The sequence below is a fragment of the Neolamprologus multifasciatus genome, chromosome 12, assembly GCF_963576455.1.
Source record: "Neolamprologus multifasciatus chromosome 12, fNeoMul1.2, whole genome shotgun sequence".
In the NCBI taxonomy this organism is placed as follows: Eukaryota; Metazoa; Chordata; class Actinopteri; order Cichliformes; family Cichlidae; genus Neolamprologus; species Neolamprologus multifasciatus.
The window spans coordinates 27,686,924-27,713,205 of NC_140450.1; the positions used below are offsets into that span (position 1 = coordinate 27,686,924).

At 42.6% G+C, this 26,282-nt stretch overlaps 2 protein-coding genes and 1 pseudogene across 3 annotated transcripts in view; all 3 read left to right on the forward strand.

Annotated features, from left to right (window-relative positions):
- Nucleotides 1-26,282, forward strand: part of LOC146507178 (putative voltage-dependent N-type calcium channel subunit alpha-1B) — a 285,564-nt gene that overhangs the window by 235,519 nt on the left and 23,763 nt on the right. Inside the window, 2 exon segments of the mRNA XM_085180590.1 lie at nucleotides 19,019-19,057; nucleotides 23,549-23,783. Of these exon segments, the coding sequence (XP_085036716.1) occupies nucleotides 19,019-19,057; nucleotides 23,549-23,783 (274 nt within the window).
- LOC146507179 (uncharacterized) overlaps nucleotides 1-26,282 on the forward strand; it is a 146,457-nt pseudogene that overhangs the window by 75,849 nt on the left and 44,326 nt on the right. The window lies entirely within an intron of this gene.
- Nucleotides 1,653-19,012, forward strand: LOC146507180 (uncharacterized). Its single transcript, XM_085180615.1, has 2 exons — nucleotides 1,653-10,394; nucleotides 10,746-19,012. The coding sequence occupies exon 2, from the start codon at nucleotides 15,798-15,800 to the stop codon at nucleotides 16,707-16,709; it is 912 nt and encodes a 303-aa protein (XP_085036741.1). The 5' UTR covers nucleotides 1,653-10,394; nucleotides 10,746-15,797; the 3' UTR covers nucleotides 16,710-19,012.

Consider the following 26,282-nt stretch of genomic DNA (forward strand, 5'->3'; position numbering starts at 1 on the left):
TAACATTTTATTTTAATTCTATAATACCTTTTCAAGCTTTAACCTTGAATATGAAGTATAATATAAAATAAATTACAACATTTTACACAGTCCTAAGTTAACTTTAAGTACAAGTTAATTCTGAATCAACTGAGACAACCCTTAACCAAAATTAGTAAAAAATAACACCGCCTTTAGGCTGATGGGTTTACATCTGTCAAAAATTCTGGTACATTGGAATAGTCCTTGAGGACCTTTAAACTGAACCAAATAACAAACATCGCAGTTGTCCTTAGGATAGCAACAATAGATGGTGAGACTTTTCAGGCTTCCGTCTCCGTTTAAAGACTTACCGAAACAGAATCAGTTCCTCTTATTAGAAACGTAATTGGCATTACTCACATTACCTTAAAAGAAACAGCATTAAGGTTTTAAAGTTTGTTAAACTGGTCTTCAGACAACAATTCTGACGGCTAAAGAACCAAATGGGACAGGCAAAAAAAAAAAAAAAAGGTGAAACAGGTCCCAGGGTTTGTTGGTATTTTCCCATGAAAGAAGTGGCTTCCTCCGGTGATGAAAATCTCTTCTTCTCGCCGCTCTCCAGAGTAATCTGTAAGCGAGCTGGGAAGAGAAGCGTTGGATGAAGGGCTAAGTTGTAGAGGTCAGCCTTGAGTGTGATTACGTCACTGCCACGCGACGCCGGCTGTCCCAATTCGAAGTGTACTTCAAATGCATACTCCAAATGCGCCGTCGAATTCCCCAAATATCAAGCGTGGTCCGGTGCACGCTTTGTGGTCCCATATATCCCACAATTCATAGCGCGGCAGTGGGTGTGCGGTATTTTGCAGCAAAATACCGTATTTTGCAGTATTTTGCTGCAAAATACGGCAGACGGCAGAAGGAAGCAGCCGAAGATTGAACTGTCAAAAGTAAGTACTGAATATGATGTCACTTATTTATGTGCGAATGTTTAATAATGAAGAACATTAAAACATTACTGTTGGCCACATGTCGGCAAAGTTATGTGACATTAGTGATGTTTGTACTTTCAGCGTTAACTTGGGTTTTAAAGCCTCTACTTAAAAAATATATATATAGTTAACCTTAATCTTACAGAGAGAATGTGATGATTTCATGGAAAATTAAAGTCAGTCATATATCCACAAACACAACAAGCTGAAAGTCAGTGAATGCTGCTCGGTTTGCAGTCCTGAATATCACAGCACAAGCAGGATTCACTGCACTGTTAATGTTAGCTATGTTATATTACTGCCTCTGTTCGGTGGTGTCGAGCCAAACGGACTTTAACGTGTGTTTGAACGAGCTGGCGGTTCACTTGTTAAGCTGAAAGAAAGATGCTTTAATCACAGGAGTCACACATGTGTCCACTGTACCATCTGGGAACTCTTCTTGTTTAGCACTGTGTTATTACAATGTTTAGCACATTGTAATAACACAAACACTAAATCCTCCTTCTCTTGTGCTGTTTTGTATCAGTGTATACACCTGAGACTGTCACCTGTCTGTCTGTCCTGCACTCTCTCTCTTTTTTGTTCTCTCTGATTGTGTAATAAAAGTATGAACATGTATTTATAATTTATGCTTGTGTTTGAATCCTGCAGCTTATTACACATTTGATTTCCATGTGTGACAACTGCAAGTGTCCAGAGTGAGGACAGACTGAGGGACCCACTGCTGCACATCATCTGTGAGGCTTTACACCCCTGATGATCCACCAGGACAAACTCCGCAGTGTGTGAGGAAGAGGAGGAGGAAGAGCCAGCAGCAGCTGACAGATGGAGGGGATAGACAGACTGTTCCCTGTTTGTGAAGGACTGCTAGGAAAGTTTAAAATAACTAATTTTCTGTCCTGAATCAGTCTGATTAGGTAATGTTCAAAGAATTATATCATTCCAGTGTTTTCAGTGTGGGAGAAAGTACTCAGGGCCTTCAAGTTACACACTATAAAAGGCAGCAACAAGTTTAATATTCAGAAACCTAAAGTATGTATCAGCAGCAGAATGGACCTAAAAATAAATGTTTGTTTCAGTTCTATGAAGCTTTGAGTATTTTGGATTAGTAGTACTGCTGTGTTTGTTGCATCATATTGCTGTAATTGTTTATATGCTTTATATATTCGGAGGTAAGTTGATCTATAGTGTTACATCATATTCTATAAGGATGTTATGTGTTTTTATACTTTCTGCCCAGTTTGACCCATTTAGCAGAAGTCAGCCTGTTTAAGGCCCTGATATCTATTCTGTATGACTTAAAGCAGTTATGACATGGTATAATTTTCTCACCCAATAAAGGAATATTTAATATATCAGTCTACTCTTCATTTTATCAGAAACAGTTATCACAGCTCGTACTTTTCCTTTTTATACATATATGCAAGCATTGAGCCAAATGTAATGTAATGCCAACATATTAAACAAACAATATTTGTCTCTTATGTATAATACATCTGTATATACACTGTCAAAGGTACTTGTCTTTGAGTGAAGATTTAAGGTGATAGGAAATATAAATAACTGCAACTTGAATCTTTGACCCAGAGTTCAAGCTCACTGCTGTAATATATCCTGTAATAAATATATAGATAGATATTTATCTATTTATCTATGTATCTATGTATCTAATATTTACATTACCACAGTGAGATGATTTTTAGTCTCATGAACAACATTAGCTAATTGTTATTTACTAACTAATCTTAAAATGACATCACAGTGATGTCATGACAAAAATGAATGAACAAAAAAAAACATATTTTCTCCTTCATTTATGTCACACAAAGCTGTATGAAACGTTTCTCGCGGTTAGTATCATGGTTGCTAGGCAACCTGAACAGCGCGACGAAGGCTAGACCGTCCCATTTCACAAGCCTCTCACTTCCGCACTTCTCGTACTTATAAACTGTGTCCCAAAACGTCGGCTGCATCCTTCGGAGGACCCGGCCTTCACGGTCTACATGGGCCGGGTCCTTCGAAGACCAAGAAGGCCGGAAGTGCGAGGTTGTGAAATGGGACGGTCTAGCCTTCAGATTTGCGTCACCGCTGTCTTGGTGGAGTTTAATAAACTCGGCCGTCTGCTCCTTGCTATCTAAAATATAACAGGACACTGGCGTAAATTCTCGACCGTCTCACACTTCTGTTTAACCAGTTTTCTGTTTAATGTTTATTCAGCTGTGTGAAAATCCTGGAGGAACCCCCCCAATGGATTATGTTGCGAAATCAGTTTTACCCCGGTTCTTTTATTTGTTGAAACTTCCAGAGACAGCACCGGAACTCAGTAGTCATTTCACAAAACCTTTATTCATGTTTATTCATCTTCATTTAAGCATGCACTTCTAGAAGGGAAGAGGAGGCCGGTGGATCCCTCTGCAAAATCTTCACCCCTTCCTTAGTTACAGCCAGCTTTATAGAGGCGACCCCATCATAAAAACCCCCCACGGTGTGCTGCAAACTCTGTGTCTGTGTCTATGTGCACGAGCATGTGAATGCCTGTGTGTGCGCGTACCCGCGTGTCTATGTGAGTGCTCGTGAGTGACTGTGTACGCATACCTGTGTGTATGTGTGTGCACGTGAGTGAGTGTGCGTGTGGATGTGTGTGCATGACAGTTAAAACACTGTGGGTGTAGGTGACTCCCTAGAGGTCATAAAAACCCATCTCCCTTCCAGACCACAGTTATCCAGTTACAAATGTTGAGACCTTTCACAGTTCAACTGGGGGAGGGGTCTCCTACAATCTACTCCTAAGTTCATGACACAATCAGGCCTTTATTACATTGAGGGCAGTGTCAGTGTCTCTACAATAATTCTACATTCTATGTTAACACATTTCTAAACTCTAAAATAAGCTAAACATTCCTACAATTAATAAAGTTTTATTTAATCTAATAATCGAATAACTTTGATCTCAGCCAAACCGATTTACTCTGGAACAAACAAAACCCAGAAAAAAGGCAAACAATTACATTTTTATGGTATCCGAGTGACTTATTTATCATGTTTAACCTGAGTAGCGAAAGAGCGGGGATCTGAAAACGATGAAGCCGGGAGTCCGCTGCTCTTGCCGGCTCGAGTGACCATTGAACCCCCCGGCTTGCTATCGAGCGGGTGGGTAACAGACGTCTCCAAAAACGTCGGCACACTTTTGCAAATATACAATGTTTTGATAAACCAAGCAGATATTTGTAATTTACACAGCTACTTTCTCGCCTGAAAATATGTTAAAAGTTTATTTTGCAACCCAGAAAGATTAATAAGACTAATTTTAAAACTTAGGAGCGGCCGTCATTGTTGGCAGCTGAAATTTGGCTGGGCCGCGCTATCAAATCAAATCAAATCAATTTATTTAGATAGCACTTTTCACAGGATAAAAACCACAAAGTGCTTCACAGTAATATAAAACAGAAATACATAAAATACATTAATAATAAAATACAGCACAAATCTAACCCCAGCTATAAATTCTGGGATATGGTGGACCACGAAGGACACACCCGACCCATCCTTCAAATTCGGGGAAATGAAGGACGCATTTGTCGGCCGCATTTGAAGGAGTCGACGAATTGGGACAGCCTTCGTCGCCTGGCTGTGACGTAATCGGCCTTCAAATGCGGGCCCTTTCTCACCGAGAATGCACAGGAGTATGGACTCGCAATTTGTACAATTGGAACACCAGCGTACTTGATGATGTCACAGGTCCGGAGCTTTTACTGCTGTCCCCTCTTAATTTAACTGTGAGTAATATGTTATGAAGCTTAACTTTAATCACAGCCAAACCGGTTTACTCAGGAACAAATAAAACACTGAAATAAACCAAACATTAACATTTAGAAGTGATCTAAGTGACTTATATATCATGTTTAACCTCTGTAGAGAAATCTCTATTAATAAAAATAGTGTACATGTACATACGTGTACATACTTTAATAAAAACAAGCAGGTGAGATGTTAGAACGCTTTTATTTTTATTTTAGTGGACATTCAATACAATAGAAAGCTACTGGGGTTTGGGGTTTGTTTAACCTGAGTAGCGAAAAGACCGCAGGGGGGTTGAAAACGATGTGCCGGGAGTCCGCTGTTCTCGCCGGCTCTAATAATCCTCGAACTCGCTGTCTGCTATGGAGCTGGCGGGTCACAGACGTCTCCGAAAACGTCGGAGCACGTTTGGAAATATATGATATCCTGATAAATCGAGCAGATATTTGAAGTTTACACAGCTACCTTCTCGCTTGAAAATAACTTAAAAGTTTATTTTGTGACCCAGAAAGAGTAATATTTAAAAGTTTTTAGCCCGTCCGCCATTGCCGCGTTTGAGTTTTGGACGAAATGCATTCTGGGATATTTAGCTGTACCAAGTCCACACAAGTCACCACCAATGCATGCTCGATAAAACGGGCGGAGCGAGAACACATCCGGGACTTTTTCGCGTTCTCGGCTTGATGCGTACTTCGAATTGGAGCAGTACTTAGTCTCCGACTGATGACATATCACGAGTACACGAGAACGCAAGTACACACAAGTACACGCAAGTACGCATATTGAGAAAGGCCCGTGGCCTCTGGAGGATGCAGCCGACCTTTTGAGACACAGCTATAGTACGCACCATACGTAGTACACGCAAGTGCGCGTACTTCAAGCGTGTGGTCTCTTAATTGGGACACAGCCTACGTACAGCAGGTACAAAGTGCGGAAGAGAGAGACTTGTGAAATGTGACGGTCTAGCCTTCGCCGCGCCGCCCAGGTTGCCTAGTAACCATGATACTACCGCGAGAAACGTTTCATACAGCATTGTTTGACAGAAATGAAGGCTAAAAAATGTTTTTTGTGCATTCATTTTTTTTAATGACATCACTGATCAGTTAAGTATCTGAGGCTGAGACAAAGGGACTGTAAAAACATGATTGTTGGGCTTCATTTCTGTACTGAACAGTCATTTCAAGATTAGTTAGTAAATAACAATTAGCTAATGTTGTTCATGAGAGTAAAGTCATCTCACTTTGATAATGTGAATGTAATATGGCCAATATTATATTTATTGTGAGAATATTGTGATATATTACAGCAGTGAGCTTGAATTCTGTGTCAAATACTGAGCTTCGGTGAAGATTCAAGTTGGAGTTATTTATATTTCCTATCACCTTCTTCACTCAAAGACAAGTATCTTTGACAGTGTATATATAGATGTATTAGGGCTGTGCGATTTGACCAAAATCTCATATCCCGATATAAGACATTTATCGTCCCGATAACGATATAAATCACAAAAATTTAACATTTTCTGTAAATTCTGTGAATCTCAGGCAGCTCGACTTGCGTGAAGTGTTTCCAGCTGGGCGTAGTGTACCTGAAGTCGAGTGTCTTAACCGATGCATGAAACTATACATTTTTAGACATAAGTTGTAACAGCCGCCGTTTTCTTTGTGAGTACTTATTACACAACGTGCTGTGGGGAAAAGCCTGTTCTAACGTTTGAGTCGAAGGTTTATTTTTTAGCACCTGACCTTCTCATCCGTAAACTCTCTGCATACTCTATCACGTGATTCAGTTTATTTTGAAAAGTCGCAACAGGATCTTGAGCTGTATTGTGAAAGGTTTATGTGGGAAATAAACAAGTGGACACGCAGTGGTTTTACCGTCGTTGTTGCTAACAACAATGCATGAAAACAGGCGCTTGTCGGTCCGTAGTGTGGTTATATTAAATATAAGAGAAAGAGAGAACTTTAAGAAATTAATATAGCCACTACAGTGACCATCAAAACGATGAAGTTTATTTTGCGACACCACAAAAACGATTGCGTAAAATGAAACGATAGACGTTTTTATATTGTCATCTGATATATATTGTTATATCAAACAGCCCCAAGATGTATTATATATAAGAGACAAATATTGGTTGTTTAATATGCTAGAATTATTACATTTGGCTCAATGCTTACATATATGTGTAAAAAGAAAATGTACGAGCTGTGATAACTGTTTCTGATAGAATGAAGAGTAGACTGATATATTAAATATTCCTTTATTGGGTGAGAAAATCATACCATGTCATAACTGCTTTAAGTCATACAGAATAGATATCAGAGTCTTAAACAGACTTCTGCTAAATGGGCCAAACTGGGCAGAAAGTATACAAAAACATAACAGCCTTATAGAATATGATGTAACACTATAGATCAACTTACCTCAAAATTTATAAAGCATATAAACAATTACAGCAATATGATACAACAAACACAGCAGTACTACTAATCCAAAAATACTCAGCTTCATATAACTGAAATAAAGATGGACATTTATTGTTAGGTCCATTCTGCTGCTGATAGATACTTTAGGTTTCTGAACATTAAACATGTTACTCCCTTTCATTGTGTTTAACTTGAAGGCCCTGAGTACTTTCTCCCACACTGAAAACACTGGAATGATAAAATTATTTGAACATTACGTAATAAGACTGATTCAGGATAGAAAATTAGTTATTTTAAACTTTTCTAGCAGTCCTTCACAAACAGGGAACAGTCTGTCTATCCTCTCCATCTGTCAGCTGCTGCTGGCTCTTCCTCCTCCTCTTCCTCACACACTGTGGAGTTTGTCCTGGTGGATCATCAGGGGTGCAAAGCCTCACAGATGATGTGCAGCAGTGGGTCCCTCAGTCTGTCCTCACTCTGGACACTTGTAGTTGTCACACATGGAAATCAAAAGTGTGATAAGCTGCAGGATTCAAACACAAGTGTAACTTATAAATACATGTTCATACTTTTATTACACAATCAGAGAGAAAGAAAAAGAGAGAGAGTGCAGGACAGAGAGATAGGTAACAATCTCAGATGTATACACTTCTACAAAACAGCACAAGAGAAGGAGGATTTAGTGTAGGGCTGGGCGATATGGCCTAAAAGCCATATCACGGTATAATTTGAAGCATGTGCTGCAACGATATATATCGCGATATATTCCTTTCTTCTGTATAAGATATTTTACACACTATAAGGCACACTTAAAATCCTTTAATTTTCTCAAAAATCGACAGTGTGCCTTATGTGTGAATTCTGGTTGTGCTTACTGACCTCGCACCGATTTTATGTGGCATGTGCAGAAATCTGTCAAAAATGTTTTAGTACAACTTTGGTAAGCTTTGAAGGCGCACCGCTTGATGGATTGCCGGAGCATTACAGCTGCCGTAGTCACGAGCCTCACGGAGCAATCCGGGTCCAAAACTCCATCCCCTTCAGGTCCCAAAGTCAAACGAACACTGCAGCATCACTGAGAGTTAAAAACTGTCTAAATTCTTTCATCTTTAATAAAATGATCAGCGTTGCTGCTTTACCAGGTGTAACAATCAAGTTTAACATCCAGGCATCCATGAAAACAGAATTTATTAAATTCAACGGAGTTAGAAGCTAGCAGGAAATTAGTTCACTAGTTTCCACCTAAACATGATATGCCATGTTCTGACTGATTTCTGAAAAAATTAAAGTACAGCTCTGCTATCACTTCCAACATAAATGAAGACTGAAAACGAAACAGCAGTGACGTTTGTAGGGTTACTGAAGTTGAGCTAGCTGGTATATAATGATGTGCTACGCGATTGCTAGCAAAACCGCTACGTTAGCATAACATTAGCACAGTGAAGCTCAAGGATGGCCGCTAACCTTTTTCCACTCGATAAAAGTTAACGTGAGGGTTTCTGGTGGTTAGGGACAAATGCAATTGCATGGCAGGATGCTATAAATGGTGGACCAAACTTCAGTCAGGAGAACAACTGAGATAATCCATCCACAATACGAGGTTAGTCATTAATATTAATTAATTATTAATTATTAGATTAACAGAGATTATTAAAAGACAGAGATTATTAATCTCTGTCTCTCTTCCACAGCATGTCTTTATCCTGTCTTCCTTCTCTCACCCCAACCGGTCGCAGCAGATGGCCGCCCCTCCCTGAGCCTGGTTCTGCCGGAGGTTTCTTCCTGTTAAAAGGGAGTTTTTCCTTCCCACTGTCGCCAAAGTGCTTGCTCATAGGGGGTCATATGATTGTTGGGCTTTTCTCTGTATCTATGAAGCGCCTTGAGGCGACATTTGTTGTGATTTGGCGCTATATAAATAAAATTGAATTGAATTGAATTGAATTAATATACTGCAACAACATGGGAATAGAGCAGCTGCGAGAGAATTCAGCATTAATGAATCAATGTTAGGGAAGTGGAGGAAGCACAGTTTTTGGCTTTCCCCATCTTCCAAAAGTGCTTTGTCTAATTGCTATTACTGTTGCCCGGCATAATTTGCGGATAATGTTGTTTGCAGCTGCTGCAATACCAAAACAGGCGCAGCTTGATGACACCATCAACATGTGCTGTCGTGGTAGAGCGGTATAGTCAAAATTAGGGATGCACTGATACCACTTTTTTGAAAACGAGTACGAGTACTTGCATTTTAGTACTCGCCGATACCGATACCGAGTACTTAATAAAAACATGATTTAAATTTACAGGTAACAGCTTTAGTCCTATAATTTAACAAAAAACAAACAAACAAGGGACTAGTTTGCAATTAAGAACATTTATTTAAAATGAAAAGCTTGTTGTATGCAACATATTACAGAATAAATAATTATAAAAAAACAAAATTTAATTTTAAATTTGTTCGTCTGTTTCTCTGTTCAGAAGTCATACTAGCACAGTCACAGCTGGGATGACATCAGAGGCTAGTGCATCATAGCTGCTCACTTTTTTAGTTAGTTCCTCAAAGGGGGCGAGGAGGGCAACAGCCCTCTCCATAAGAGCCCATTGGTGAGCAGTGAGATAGTTCAGGGAGTTCATGCTCGGACACCCCCAGCACTCGCTTTTGCTCAATGAGGGACTGGAGCATGTAATACATGCTGTTCCAGCGCGTCTGTACGTCCTGCTGCAGTCTCTTTATTGGCTGGTTGAGCTGTCCCTGAATGTCCTCGAGGCGGGAGTAGGCGGAATGTTTAAAATGCCCAACTATTTTCCGTCCCACTGCTATAGCATCAGCTATGCTCCTCTGTGCTAATAAGCCCTCGTGAACAGCCAGTTGGAGCGTGTGCGCGACTATGGCAGACTTGGGAGCCCTGCGTCATTCATGGCTTTAGTCATGTTTTTGGCATTGTCACAAAGCACAACATGTACTGATGTCTTAGGTATACCCCATGTCTGGAGCATTTCCTCAAACACATGCGCTATAGCCTGGCTGGTGTGCGAGCCGCGGAATTGTTTGGCATGTAATGGCTCATTGCGGCGTGAAACTCGTCTATCCACTGGGAGGTTAGGCTAATCAGCGACACGGGGCTAACACTGCTTGTCCAAATATCCGTGGTGAAACTAAACGCAGAGGAGGCTTGCAGTAGGCTGTGGATATGTTTTTTCACGGACTCGTGTAGCTTAGGCACACGAGTCCTGGGCGATTGTGGCTCAAGAGTTGGGAGTTCGCCTTGTAATTGGAAGGTTGCCGGTTCGAGCCCCGGCTTGGACAGTCTCGGTCGTTGTGTCCTTGGGCAAGACACTTCACCCGTTGCCTACTGGTGGTGGTCAGAGGGCCCGGTGGCGCCAGTGTCCGGCAGCCTCGCCTCTGTCAGTGCGCCCCAGGGTGGCTGTGGCTACAATGTAGCTTGCCATCACCAGTGTGTGAATGTGTGCCTGAATGGGTGGATGACTGGATATGTAAAGTGCTTTGGGGTCCTTAGGGACTAGAAAAGCGCTATATAAATACAGGCCATTTACCATTTTTACCATTTAGGCAGCTCCGTGTCAGTCATGTAGTGGCGGCTTGGGACATCATATCTGGGCTCCAGAACATGGAGGAGACGCAGGAATCCAACATTTTCTACCTCCGAGAGTGGCTGGTCACTCAATGTAATGTACTCGATAATTGCCTGTGTTATTTTCACAGCACGTAGATTGTCTCTGGACATTTTCTCTCGTCTTGCAAGAGTTTGCTGCAGCGTGGGTTGTGTTGGTTTAGAAGCGTGGGTAAACTCCTTGTACTCGTGATTTTAGGTGCTTGATTAAATTGCTTGTGTTAAATGCGCTACCTTTTGAGCCTCTTCTGGACAATTTTGCTGAGCACAATTTGCAGTCCGCCTTTGTTTTGTCGTCTTCATTCACTTTGAAATAGTTCCACACGGCTGACATGTCTCGCCTCCCCTTCTCCCCCGCTCTGAGCTGCAGCCGGGGCCTGGGGGCGGGCACTCGGCGCCTGTGATTAACCCCTTACATGCCACTCAAACATAGACATTTCTCAGACCGTGGTATTGGTCCCCGGTATCGGGGGACTTTTAACGAGTACGAGTACTTACGTACTGAAAATGTGATATCGAGGCCGATACCAGATGCCGGTATTGGTATCGGTGCATCCCTAGTCAAAATCTCTACCGTTGGCCAAATTTATATCGTTTCTACCATGTACCGCTTATACCGCCCACCCCTAATTTAGTGTTTGTGTTATTAGGAGTGCTAAACAAGAAGAGTTCCCAGATGGTACAGTGGACACGTGTGACTCCTGTGATTAAAGCATCTTTCTTTCAGCTTAACAGTGAACCGTCAGCTCGTTCAAACAAACGTTAAAGTCCGAACAGAACACCACCAGAGCCAGCAGTATAACATAGCTAACATTAACAGTGCAGTGAATCCTGCTTGTGCTGTGATATTCAGGACTGCAAACCGAGCAGCATTCACTGATTTTCAACTTGTTGTTTTTGTTTTTTTTTATATATTACTGACTTTAATTATCCATTAAAATTATCACATTCTCTGTAAGATTAAGGTCAACTACTGAACGGCATATATTTTAAAGTAGAGGCTTTAAAACCAAGCTGACGCTGAAAGTACTAACATCACTAATGCCACATAATTTTGCCGACATGTGGCCAACAGTAATGTTTTAATGTTCTTCATTATTAAACATTCGCACATAAATAAGTGATATCATATTCAGTACTTTTGAAAGTTTACTCTTCGGCTGCCCCGGTTCAGCCGAAGACAAACAAGACAAACAGCCAAGACAGGGTTTGCGCCAAGACACTGAGGTGTTGTGGCTACACCATTTAACTCGTCAAACACCTCACTATAAATCATATCACAGAATATAATGAGGTATGTTGAGGCGAACTGAAGAGGAGGAGAGGAGAGGGGTAGGTGCTGCTAGGGCTAGATGACGTCTCTCGCGGAGTCCTTTAGTGCTGTAGCCAGGCAACATGCTCAAATGGCACACAACTTCAGTTTTTTTATTTCTATATGACAATTCTGCATTATTAAGTGATAAGAACAAGTAACCTGACGTCCTGTAATCATTATGAAGCTATAATTTGAGATACAATAAAAGATACCGTAAAAAATGTTTTTGTACAAAGTATTGGTATCAGATCAGTATCGTCGATACCACTCTGAATTTTACTTGGTATTGGATCGGAAAGGAAATCAGTGGTATCGTATTGCAGTATTTTTCGGCAAAATCAACCACACCCACCGCCGCGCTATGAATTGTGGGATATATGGGACCACGAAGTCTACACCAGATCACACTTCAAATTTGGGGAAATCGACGGCGCATTTGTCAACCGCAAACTAAAAGCAAAGTTGTCACCAAGTACTGTTTACATTTGTGTGTATTGCTGCAGCTTTTTTAAGTATTAACTTGGTGCCTTTGGGTGAAATAATGGTAATATGAGGGACCGATCCAAATGGTCACAAAGAATAGCCACTTGTTTCTGTGCTACCAAAGTTATACCAAAGTATGTTTGTCGTCAGCACCTACACATTAAACTACTTAAACATAAACAAATGGCTTCAAGCTCACACTGAGACCTGTGGGCCACTATCAGCCACTGAGACAGTAGACACATTTATATGTGGGGTTTTTTTTTTTTTATATGAATATTTCATACTTTAAGGCTGCCTGTTTATTTAAAGGAGATGAACAAAATACATTAGAATTGTACATAATAATATCATAGATGATAGATTAAATAAATATATTTTAAGTAGATGCTTGTGCATTCTTGAAGACTTATATGTTGAATTGAACTATGTGTTCTCTAGCATATTGAGACTATCTCTCCACACCGTTACATATTCCATATGTACGGGGTACGACCCCCCCTTGGTTGTGGTGTGTGGATATTTCTTTAAGACACTCCGGCACGCCCGGCTACGCCCCACAGCTTATAAAACAGCTGTGGAGACGTGACACCGGTGATCGTTGATCTCCACTTGTGTGTGAGTGCTTACCTTGAGAGTACTGTGTGTGTGCGTCTATTGGAGCGTGCTTCGGCATCCTCCGTGGGCGATGTATTTCTCCCTTCTAGGTCCCCTGGTAGCCCCGGTATTCCCCTGGTAGCCCCGGTATTCCCCTGGTATCCCTTTGCTTGGTTCCCCCTAGCTGGCCCTTGCTTCCCCTTAGTTGGTCCCCCTTCCCTGGCATGTCGCCTCGAAAAAAAAACAGGCTTATGCGCCGGTCGGACCATGCTGTGCAGCTGCCAGCTAGCGAGTAGCTCGGCTACAGTGAGGAAACACGGCAGGGACACGGCTTCAGCGTTCAAGCATACGCTGTCGCCTTTGCACTGTGCAGCTCGGCTGCTATGTGTGTTAACACTGCTACTGGTGCAGGCTGTGTTTCCCTGGCTTATTGCCCGCGCTTCACCGGTTTACGTGCCAGCTGGACCTCGCTGTGTCTGATCCTCAGCCAGCGAGTGAGTGTTCTCCAGCCTGCAGCGCCAGGCTCTCTGCAGGCGGTTCACCCGTTACACGTTAGCCTGGCCTCGCTGTGTCTGATAAGCCAGCCAGCGAGTGTGTTGTGTTCCAGCCTGCGGTGCTGGCTGTCCTCAAGTGTCTCATCCTCAAGTTCACTCTTGTGGCTCCCCTGTCTACGGACAGCGCTCGGCTGCCACTTGGCCCTGGGGCCCTGCAGGTTGGGTTCTCTGGAGTGTTGCCCGCATTCGCTGGCTTGCCCGCCAGTCGGTCCTCGCTGTGTCTGATACGTCAGCCAGCGCATGTGTGTTCTCCAGCCTCCTTAGCCAGTCTCTGTCTGGCATATAGGCTGCTGCGGCTGCAGGCTGTGTTCCCCTGGCGCGTTGTCGCATTCGCCGACTTGCCCGCCAGTTGGTCCTCGCTGTGTCTGATGCCTCAGCCAGCGGGTGAGTGTTCCCCAGCCTGCGGCGCTGGCTCCCGGTCTGACGTTGCCCGCTTCTTGCAGGCACCCAGTAGGGTCTCCTCTCAGCGGCTCGATGAGCTATGCTTCCTCTCCTCTTCCTGCTCCTGGGATTCCAGGTTCGGGCCCTGGGCTCTGAAGGCTCCAGCTGGGGATCCTTGGGGAGCGTATGTGCGGGCTCGTCCTAGCTGACTGCCCGTGCTTCTGGCCTGTTGTCGCGCCAACCGCATGCCGCGGGTTGAGCTTGTCAGACCTTGCTGTGTCTGACATTTTGGCCAGTGAGTGAGAGGTCCCCAGCCTGTGATGCTGACTCCCGGTTGGTCCTTGCCTGTGTGTCACAGACTTACAAGGCCAGCACGGGGACACCCAGTAGCTGGGACTTTGTGAGTTCACTCTTGAGGCTCCACTGTCTGCGGACATGCACGTGGTGATGGTGCTGGGGGTAGACTGTCGGGTCGTTGCTTTGCTCAGCCCTCCACTTACGCAGGCGTACACGCCAGTCGGATCTCGCTCTGGCGAGTGAGAGCTCTCCAGCTGTAGTGCCGACTTTCTGTCTGGCATTGCCCGCATGTCGTAGCCCTATGCGACCAGCGGGCTGTTACTTGGCGGTTCGGTGTGCTGCGTTCCCTGACTATCTGCCTTGCGGTTCCCGGGCTGACCTTGCGCTCCTGCATCCTGCAGGACCGGTTCAGGCCAGTCTGGCATCTGCAGATTGCTGCCTCCACCTCCTGGCTCGGCCTTCGCGTCTGGCTTGGCCCTGACCGGGGTGGTGTGTACATATGTGTATTTGTACATAGTTCTTTGGTCTTCACTCTCGGCGGTTCGGTTGCACTGTCTCCTTGCGGGGTGTCTTACAGAGTTACCCCGTACATATGGAATATGTAACAGTGTGGAGAGATAGTCTCGATATACTAGAGAACATACGGTTACGGTGTAACCTTGGTTCTCTTAGTGAGAGACTATCTCTCCACCGTGAGGCCACTCGGAAACGCGTTCCGATCAAACGATCACCGGTGTCACGTCTGCACAGCTGTTTTATACGTAAGCTGTGGGCCGTAGCCGGGCGTGCCGGAGTGTCTTAAAGAAATATCCACACGCCACAACCAAGGGGGGGTCGTACCCCGTACATATGGAATATGTAACGGTGTGGAGAGATAGTCTCTCACTAAGAGAACCAAGGTTACACCGTAACCGTACAATCTATTCAAAGCCTCTCCCAGTCAGGGCTGTTCTCCATGCCTCTCTGACTGTACATGATGTTATTAGCACAAACACTTTAAAGGTGATCATTTAGGACTTCAACAATAATACAGACAGCAATGTAGTTAAACATCTTACAGTTAGTTTTATTGGTTCCAAGTTTGTGTTCCAGAGGGTGATGGGAGTCAAACAGGAGGTACTGGTCCGTCCGTGTGGGGGCTTCCGGTAAACTTCGATGTTGAGGTTGCCATTCTCTTCAATGTGCACAGCGCAGTCCAGGAAAGGCAAACAGTCGTCCTTTGTGTCTTCCCTGGTGAACTTGATGTTTTTATCCACAGCGTTGATGTGCGCAGTGAAGGATTCCACTTCTTGTGTCTTGATTTTGACCCAGGTGTCGTCTACATATCTGTACCAGAGTACCCAGCCACTGGTACAGATATGTAGATGACACCTGAACACAAACTTGGAGTAATTAGGACCCTACACCACCGGGCAGAACATGTTCCCTCTAAGCCTGAAGGGAAAAAGAAGGAACACACACATGTAAAGGAAGCACTCAAAACGTGCGGCTATCCTAAATGGGCATTCTTAAAGTCAGCAAAGAGGCACAGAAAAGAAGATCAGACACCAGCGAGGGAGGATAAGAAGGACAGACGCAACAACATTGTCATCCCCTATGTAGCCGGTGTATCACAGAAACTCAGGAGGGTTTTCTCCAAGCATGACATCCCGGTGTACTTCAGACCCAGCAACACACTCAGACAAAAACTGGTTCACCCGAAAGACAAAACGCCAAAACACAGACTTAACAATGTGGTGTATGCCATACAGTGCAGCGAGGAATGCCCAGACCTCTACATTGGAGAGACCAAACAGCCACTTCACAAGCGCATGGCACAACACAGAAGAGCCACCTCCACAGGACAAGACTCAGCTGTCCATCTGCATCTTAAGGATAAAGGACACTCTTTCGAGGATGCCAATGTTCACATTTTGGACAGAGAGGACAGATGGTTTGAAAGAGGAGTGAAAGAAGCCATCTATGTCCACTGTGAGCGACCATCTTTGAACAGAGGCGGTGGTTTACGACACCAACTCTCTGCCATCTATAATCCAGTTTTGAGTTCCCTTCCCAGACGCCTTAACGCCCACTCACATCCTGGGCCATCTGACCTCAGGAATTCGCATGATAAGGTGGGGCCAGGTTTCACAATGAACTCACCCGAAACTCTGGCTGATTGGGACCCACACCCAGTTCCACACCTCAGGCGATTAGAGGATCATCAGGGGGTCCTTTTGTCCCTCTGTGGGGGGACACTCCCACTAGGTTTATATCTGGGACTCTCCACCATTTGACCTTAGAACTGAAGAAGCTTCTCGGATGAGAGGTGAAACGTCTTCAAGTAACTTAAAGAAGTCCAGACGCTTTTCTTTGCAAGCTCCTTTCACAGCTTGTTAAATCGTTCATTGCTAAAACCACTGAATGAAGTACCACATTGTCACTGAAAGGTACATGCATTAATTTAGTGATGCAGAACATGTATAAGTGTTGTTATGCTTGATTTAATCTGCTGCTAATTCTGTTTTGCACTGCTGGAATTGCAGCTACTAGAAGAAAGACACCAAGAACACCTGTTCAATCAATACAATTAGTTTCACTTTGACTTCCAGACAAACAATTTCTGCATCGCCTTTGTTAGGCTATAAGACAGTAGTCTGTATTCAGTTTAAAGTTTTAGAAATCTAATCTGAGACAAATCACCTTAGAAATAAACAGCAACACTAAGCGTGCACTCAGCAATAAAGTAATATACTCAAATTAAAATCCCAAGATTAACAATTTTCTGCCACATTAATCTGTCTTATTTGCAACAGAGTTATGTTTTACTGCTATATTTTTTCTGTTCTTTATGAAATTGTAGACGACATTCTATCATCATTATGATCAGATAATGTCTCTGACCACCAAGGATCATTTTGGGCAAAACCCCACTCTTTGAATGCAAGGGCCAGTCAGCAACAAACTGGTGTTCACTTAACCTAATCCTAACAGGTTTTTGTTACATCCAGTTAAGCATGCCAATCCAAGTTGTTCCTGTGGTGTGGCCAATGTGCATGTTGCAGCTTGTGGAGGCCCACAAGGTTTCATTATTGATCCATTCAAAGCTGAAAATCTCTAAGTGAGTCTTTCACAAGAGCCTAAGAAATATAAGAAGCATCTCATTTCCTGCGTGATCTTAATCGATTCATGCATTCAAAGTGCCCTGCTCACCCACAGCCCTATGGGAAGAGCTGCTGTTGATTCTTCTCTCACAGGAGAGGTGAAGTCTAACGTAATCTGATTAGATCCTGGCTCACTGCCTGCTGTTTGTACAGTATTGTTTTTCTTCTGCTGCCAACTGAAACTTTGATAGCTCTTCCAAATAGCTTTGGATCCCAAATTTACAGAAAGAGGAATATGGTAATTGCATTACTGTGAAGAATAAAAAATTTGAAATGGAGGATTAATGGCCTTTTAGAATGTGCCTGCTGCACATGTAGGATTACTCTTGTGCCTCTGATTCTCAGTAGTATCACTTGATCTTGGTTGGAAAAGTATGTGCAGATCTGCTTTCATTTTCAGGGTATTCCCTTGTCAGCCCGTCTTGACAGACAAGAACAGAAGGAACAGTGGGTGCCATGTTCTTTGATATATCTGTGACAATCACAGAATGCAGGATATACTGGAGGGAGCAGATGAAATGCTGGATAGAAACACACAAAAATATTACCGAATTTATAATCTTTTATAAGACCAAGGGGCCTCCGTACTGTAGGAGTCATAGCCATTTTTGTTTTGCGGTTGAGGAAATAATGGATAGGTTGATTGTGATTTTATTCCTAACATGAGCTAGCCTCAGTGGGGTTTGTATGTACAGCACCCGGCCTCTCTCTAGTTGCTTGCTTTCCCCTCGCCCTTGTGATTAGATCTGTTAGTAGACATATTGGTGCCCTCTGCACCAATTTTCATTCCCCATTCCCTGTTTTTTTGCCTCTTTAGTGGATCCCTTGTTGGGGGCTCTGAGCCTACACATTTCCTCTGCTGGGCTACAGTGGACCAGCAGGGGAAACGGATGGATGCTGGATCTGTTGGGTGGGATTGCAGGGGGGGAGGTTGAGCGGGTGGTTGTTGGCTCTGCTGTTGCTCCCGGGTATCTAACCTGGTGGGATTGAACTTTACCTGTATTGCTTCTTACAATTTTTATAATGTATAGCAAAAGCCTAGCACATTCAAACATAAGATTCATAATGACTGTATTTATGCAGAGGAAATTAGGGCTTCCTATAGGTTTTGGGGGTTAGTTGGGATGGTGGTGGGAAGTCATATCATATGGCATGTGGGGGGTAGTGATGAGTTGATTCTCCCCTGCCCCACCTGCCTTTCAATCTAATGCAACTCAGTGATCCCTTTGCACACTTAGGTGGGGCTCACACAGAGAAATAAAAATTAGTCAACTAGAATAATATATGTAATTAGCTATAATAATTTATAGATGTTCCCCAATCAAAAAATTGGTGGACATACCTGGATATTATTTTGTCCTCATCTGTATATCATTTCTATCTTAATATTCCTAATATTCATCTCTCCTTTCTTTTCTTTCTGTTTCTCCCTTGCATTACAGCGGAGCCATTCACGCCACTCTCCAGGGATTCATCTAGCTGTATGTACATTCTGCCAAACAATATTCTTCTTTACTGCTATTGACAGTATGGTTAATTTATAGGCTCAGGCTTGATGGACTCTTAAAATCAGTGCTATAGGAACAAATCCAGAAACTCTGATGTTACCATCAAGACTTACACTGACACACGTCAATATTAGGTCATGGGAATTATCATGTGTAAGACGATACATTAACCCGATATATATTAAATACTGCTTTAAATTTGTCTCAGCAGAGTCTTAGCGAAAATGTGTTTCACTCATTAGCTAGTTCTGATTGAAACTACTCAGTTTATTTTACTTTGCATAAGTTAGGGTAGAAAAACACAATTATCCCATGAAACATACTTATGGTTAAGTATACAGAAATTGTCTGAAAACATGCTTCAGTTTTCCTGGTCAAACTTGGAAGGAGATATGTTTAGTTTCAAATAATAAAACTATCACAAAGAAAAGAAATCCCTATTGTTAGCCCCTCCATGAATCGCTATCTTATCGTGGTGGAGGGGTTTGTGCGACCCATGTTCTCAGGGGTTTCCGTAGGGGTTGGATGTATTGTGTGTTAAATGGTGGACCGATTCCTCCGTACTGAGACTACCTTTTGGGACATGGGATGTCACCTCTCTGGTGAGGAAAGAGCCTGAGTACGTGCATGAGGTCAAGAGGTACCAGTTAGATATAGTTGGGCTCACCTCATTGCATGGCTTGGAAAGTCTGGAACCAGTCTCCTGGAGAGGGGCTGGACTCAGTCTGGAGTTGCCCCTAGCGAAAAGCAACTAGACACTGCTTACTCCCAAAACACCTCCCACAGGACACGAAGGACAGGATCGAATACCTTCTCCAAGTCCACAAAACACCCATAGACTAGTTGGCCAAACTCTCATTTACCCTTGAGAGGGCAAAGAGCTGGTCCGCTGTCCCACGACCAGGACGAAAACCGCATTGTTCCTTCTGCATCCAAGGTTCGACTAACGGATGGATTCTCCCATCCCGAGACAGACTCTCCCAGGGAGGGAGAACTTTTATCCCTGTACAGTTGGAGCACAGCCTGCTGTCCCCCTTCTTAAAGATGGGAACCAATCTAGAGTTTACCAGCGGCACTGTGGTTAGCACTGTTGCTGTAGAGCAAGAAGGTCCAGAGTTCAGTTCCACTGTCAGGCTGGGGTCTTTCTGTGTGGAGTTTGCATGTTCTTCTCGTGTTTGTGTGGCTTTCCTCTGGGTATTCCGGCTTCCTCCCACAAAGACATGCATGGTGATAGGTTAATTGATTAATCTAAATTGCCCATAGGTGTGAAAGCGGAAGTGAATGTGAGTGCGAATGGTTGTCTGTCTCTGTGTCTTAGCCCTGCAACAGACTGGCGACCTGTCCAGGGTGTACCCCGCCTCTTGCCCTATGACAGCTGGGATAGGCTCCAGCACCTTCTGCGACCCTGAAAAGGATAAGCGGAAGCGAATGGATGGATGGATGGAGGTTACCAATCTAGAGGTACCGCCCCTTATCTTCACACAACTAGGGCTGGGTATCGTCACTGATTTCTAGAATCGATTCAATTCTGATTCAAGTCGATACATATATATCCATATTTTTATATCTATAAAAGGAAAGCTGACACTTGCTAGAATTTATCAAAGGTGTAAGCATCACAGCAGATGCCTTTGTGTCAAAGTAACTGAGGATAAAACACAGAAAAACATGAAGAAGATTTTCCTGACCTGGGATTTTATAGCAGATGACCTTAAAAATATTCTGCAGTAGATCAAACACAAAAGAAAACCATTAGTCAACATATGAACATTACCTGATGCTGCTGAAGTGAAGCAAAGCAAAGTTACAGAGGTTTTATTAGAGACACAGCTAAGTGTTTTGCAATTTTGCATAATTTTAAAAAGTTCAAATTTGTTCAGTAGCCTATTCAACAGCAGAAATGAGGCTTTCTTTTCCTAAGTAAGTAAAAGAAAAAAAACAGCGTCCGACAGCGCTGTAAACGACGGTAGACTTCTGCGTAGTAAGCAAGCAAATAATGCAGAAAACAGAGATTTTTGATGAGAAACTGTTCTCAAAGTACACTGAAAGAGAGAGAGAGAGAGAGAGAGAGAGCTGTACATGAAGTGTGATTTTTATCATGGTGGAAGCAAAACAGCAAAAGTAAGAGGGAATTCATGACAATGTTATGTGAAGCATAGTTTGGATCTTCTTTTGCTGCTGGTTCAGTCAATTGTTTGGAGAGAGATAAAAGTACAGCTTCCGAATCTAGCGCAAAATGGATGTAAACACAAAGCGCCAATGCATCAGAATCGGTGAGCTGTCGGCTTTCAGCCCCGACCGTGTCCGTGCAACATCTCACTGATTCTGATCCGTCAGCGGGTCCATGCTTTGTGTTTACATCTTTGTGCAGAATCTGTTTACCTGCTCTCATTTACTGTTTTAGCTGTTTGGTGGTTGTTGAAATTTTGCTAGGTTTAACCTTAGATTCTGGTGTTTCAGGCAAAATAAATTTATATATGAAAAAATCAATTCAGGAATTTAATGAATCGATATCACATTATCCAAGCTAGAATCGATAATCAAAACCCACCCCTACACACAACATTGTAAAGGTGTGTCAACCAAGACAGCCCTACAACATCCAGAGCTTTCAGGAACTCAGGGCGAACCTCATCCACCCCACGATCTACCTGCATGATACACGGTGCAGTCACGAGCAGTGGGTAGAATGAGACTGCAGATACAAGCGGCGGAAATAAGCTTTCTGCAAACGGTGGTCGGCCTCTCTCCTAGAGATATGGTGAGGGCTTCTGCCATCTAGGAAGGGCTCAGAGTAGAACTGCTGTTCCTCCGCATCGAAATTAGTCAATATGGGTGGTTTGATTATCTGGCAGTGATGCCTCCTTGGCACCTCATGGCTGAGGTGTTCCGGGCATGTCCTACCGAGAGGAAGCCCCAGGGCAGACCCAATACATTCAGAGATTATATGTCTTGGCTGGCCTCTTAACGCCTTGGTGTTGCTCCAGTAGATTTTCTTAGTGTACAGGCTGTGATCAACTGACCTGCTGCTCTTTGTGAATATACACAACTGAATTCAACAAGATGTGAGCAGATGTTTCATGAGTTGTAAACTGTTTATGTTTTCTTTACATTAGACACTACACAGTTGGTATGAAGGTGAAATTTAATGAATCTAAGCATCATCAGCTAAAATTCAAATGAATCTCTGCCACATTTGATTAACCTCACTCCGACCATGAAACCACAGCCAGTGTGCACACACTGTTCTTTACTTTAAATTCATCACACAGGACAGGAATCTAATCTGTTTCATTAAGCTACAGAGTATTTTCATGCAACCTTTAATAAACACATGTTGTCCACATTACTTTTTTTCTTCTCAGTATCTGATTTAAAAACATGAGGACATACATATATGTCATGGTCCTGGGTCATGTGACCCAGTATTCTGAGTTTCTTGATGTTTTTGTTATTCCTTTCAGTCTAGTTTCATTTCAGTTTATCTAGTTACATTCTGTCATGCCTAGGTTACAGTTTTAATTCATGATTTATCAAGCTCCCCATTTGTCTCATCCCTGTGTTAAGTCTTCGTGTGTTTATCTGTCATGTTTCATGTCCAAGTTTTCTTTGTTTGTCTAGTTCGAGTCATGTCATAACCTCTCTTCTTCCTGTCCTGTCTTTCGTATCTTTCTCCATCTCGGACAAACTTAGCTCCATCTCTTCATTTAAAAAACAGTGCTAGCTAAAGCTAGCTACATCAATATCTGCACTTTACACATTAGTGTACTTTGTTATTTCTGACCTCTGAAAATCAGTTTGTTTGTTTTTTTTAGCTATTGCTAAATACAGAGTTTTTTTTCTGGAACTAGAAGATGTCTCTTAAAAAGTCTTATTCACCCTTCACTATTAATTTAGACTTTTATATATATATATATATATATATATACATTTTCTGTTACAGATCATTCCAGTTGGGTGTTCCATATATGTGAAAAGTCTACAGAAAGTTATAAAACCTGAAACTAATTCTATCTTAAAATAGGTTAATCAGCTGAATGAATTAGCTCCTACTGGTATGAGTGAAACACCTGGTCCTTTGCCTTTAATTTCCCCGTCGTGGGCTTAATAAAGTCTTATCTTATCTTGTCTTGTCTTGTCTTGTCTTAATACTTACTTACTATTTACTAAGACAGAGTTGTATGGGCAGATTGGCCCTGTGCTCCTAATACTGATGCATTCTTTAGCTAAATGTAAAATGTTTTCACTCCCTTTGTTGTGTCATGTGGGACAACAGTCAATTATTCTAAAACACAACACAAATGATTACATTTCTGCTGTAATGTATTTTCTTCATCAGATTAAGCAGTGGGCAATTACTGTGTGGATTAAATAATTAGATGCAGTTGTTACATGAAGCTGGGGGGAAAAACAACTCTAAAATGTATTGCTGACTGGCTTTCTATATCCGTCTTCCTCCTTCAGTCTGTCCCTGATGCCAGCCCTATGAAGCGCTCAGCCTCAACTGTGACCCCACAGCGGCCCCAAGAGGTCAACTTAAGAGACTACACCCTGGAAAAACCAAGCCAGGAGAGAACCCACCACCATCACCATCGCCGTCGCTGCCACCACCGTAGAGACCGAGACAGAGATAGAGACAGAGAGAACAGACAGAGGTCTTTAGATGCACCTTTGGCAGGTCAACCACCCGGTTCTGCTGGTAAAGTCAGTCAGAATTTATTCTAAAGCACTATCAAAATCACAGTGTACAAAAACATTCAGTATCATGGTGCCAACTCACAAAAATAGTTTCCTTTAAGGGGCTTTATATTATAGGACGCGTGATCTGCAATATTAGCAAGAGCCCCAGCTACTCACTAAGAACAAGGACTTGGGTGACGATGGGGTTGAAGAAGTCTCTTTTAACCAGAAAAAAACCTCTAGAGCAGTAGGAGAAAAAAAAAGCGGTGAAACAAAGGATCTGGAGGAGCAGTGCACAGTGGATTGTGATCCCCAGCAATCTTAGTGTGAAGACTCTGCTTCCCATTCTACTTTGGAATACTCTGTGAACTACAGGTTTACCTGCAGTCTGAGAGCAAAAGGATTTGGGGAGATTTATTAGGATTTATTTAAGATAAATGATAATGACTTAAAATAGAGAGCCAATAAAGTGAAGCTTAAATGGAAGACATATAGCCTCCCTCACATCCTAGTTTTTCAGCATTACTAAAATGTGTTCCTTATTTTGATAGTATTGCACAGATGAAATAAGGCAGTCTTGTTTCTTTAACATGCAAGTTAAAGGAGACAGACGTTTGGGTCAAAAATAAAACTTAGAAGCAGAAAATGACACGTATTCCAGATATCCAGACTTTCATAGTCTAATAGCACTGGGTATCTGCATGTCAGTGGAATCACAATGTTTTCTGTTAACATCACCTAAGTGAAGCTCATTGGGTGAGCGTCACTTTGGTGATGGTCAGTAGGTTCACTCAACCTACTGAGTTCCTGTTTCTTTAATCTTTGACACTTAGCACAAAAACTGTGGGAGTAGTTATTTTCACCATTCAAATTTTAAATTGTTCTGCTATTTCTGCTAATGCCAGCTACAGGGCTCTAGAGTGTAACCAATTTGGTCGCTTATGCGACTTAATTTCTCAATGGTGTGACTAAAGAAAATCCTAGGTCGCACTGGTGCAACCAGCTGTTTAGTACAAAAATAAAGTCTCCACAACTCTGAAAGTCTCTGCGTGGTCAACAGTAGACACACATTATGCCCATAACATGGTTTAAACCAATCAGAGATAGTCAGGGGCGGGGCCTCTCTAATTGGACGTGGTTCAGATATTGCTGTAGTCCTTTGCGTGTGTGCGTTTGAAAGTGCAGGCGGATAGAGAGTGGTGAGTAGCTTGAATAAAGTGATATCGATTCATTAAATCCTGAATCAACTTTTAAATATAAATGTATTTTGCCAGAAAGGCCAGAATCTCAGTTTAAACCTCACAAAACTATTTCAACAACCACCAACACACTAACAGTAAATGAAAACAGCTAAACGGATTCCACTCAAAGACGTAAACACAGAGTGCGGACCCGACGCATCAGTGAAATGTCAGCTTTATCACCTGACGGCATGTACATGGACGCGTTGATGCTGAAAGCTGACAGCTTACTGATTCTGATGCGTCGTGTCCATGCTTTGTGTTTTACGTCTTTTTTTGCACTAGATTATGATGCTGCAGGTTTTGTCACTCTCCAACCAAAATTGACTGCAGCAGCAAAAGAAGATCAAAACTTTCTCTCTCAGTGTACTTCTAGAACAGTTTTCTTTCTCAAATCTCTGTTTTCTGAATTATTCATTCGATTATTAAGGACAAGTCATGTACAGTGCTGTCGGGTGTTGTTTTGTTTTTCTCCAAAAATGACCTCCAACAAGAAAGCCTAATTTCTGCTGTTTAATAGCGAAGAAATGTAAACTTTTTTAAAATGATGCCAAATTGCAAAACAAGTGTCCCCTCTCCCCACTCCCTTTCAGCGGCAGGCAGCAGCAAACAGGTCATCAGAGGCCGAGATGATGATTAAGTTTAACATTGTCTACAATGTCTACTACTGCCAAAGACTGCCAAAGCACTTTAAGAACAAGGAAAAATTGTAAAATAATTAATTTTCATACCGTTTACCGTTTTCCCATGAATTACGTTTGTTTCAGGATAGGAAATCTGTCTTTGCCTCACTGAGATGAGCAGGCACCCTGAGAGTGGGCAGCACAGGTTTGAATCCTACTTGTGGTTGTTGCCGCATTTCTTTCCCACTCTCGCTCCTTCTGCTTTTTTTTTTTCTTTCTCGCTCCTCTTCAGTGTACCCTTTGAAATAAAGCAGACAGTTCAGCTTCTTCAGCTGTTTTCAGCAGATTGTTCCGCTTCTTCAGCTGTTTTTGGCACATGATTTCCACTACATGGCATTCACCCAGTATTTTTGCAGGAAATGCAACTTTTACTAGTTAACAAAGCAATTTGCAGTTCTGGAAAACAATAGATAAATGAATAAATAAACAATCAAGAAATCCTCAGATTTTCTTCAATGCCACCATCAGGTTAGCGTTTCCACTTTGCCATAAGTTTTTTGCTGCTTAGTGGCAGTTGGTTTGCACTGACTAAAGGCTCACCAAAGTAGTTCAGACTCTTGTCATCTGTCAGCCTTACAGTAGATTGCATTGCAA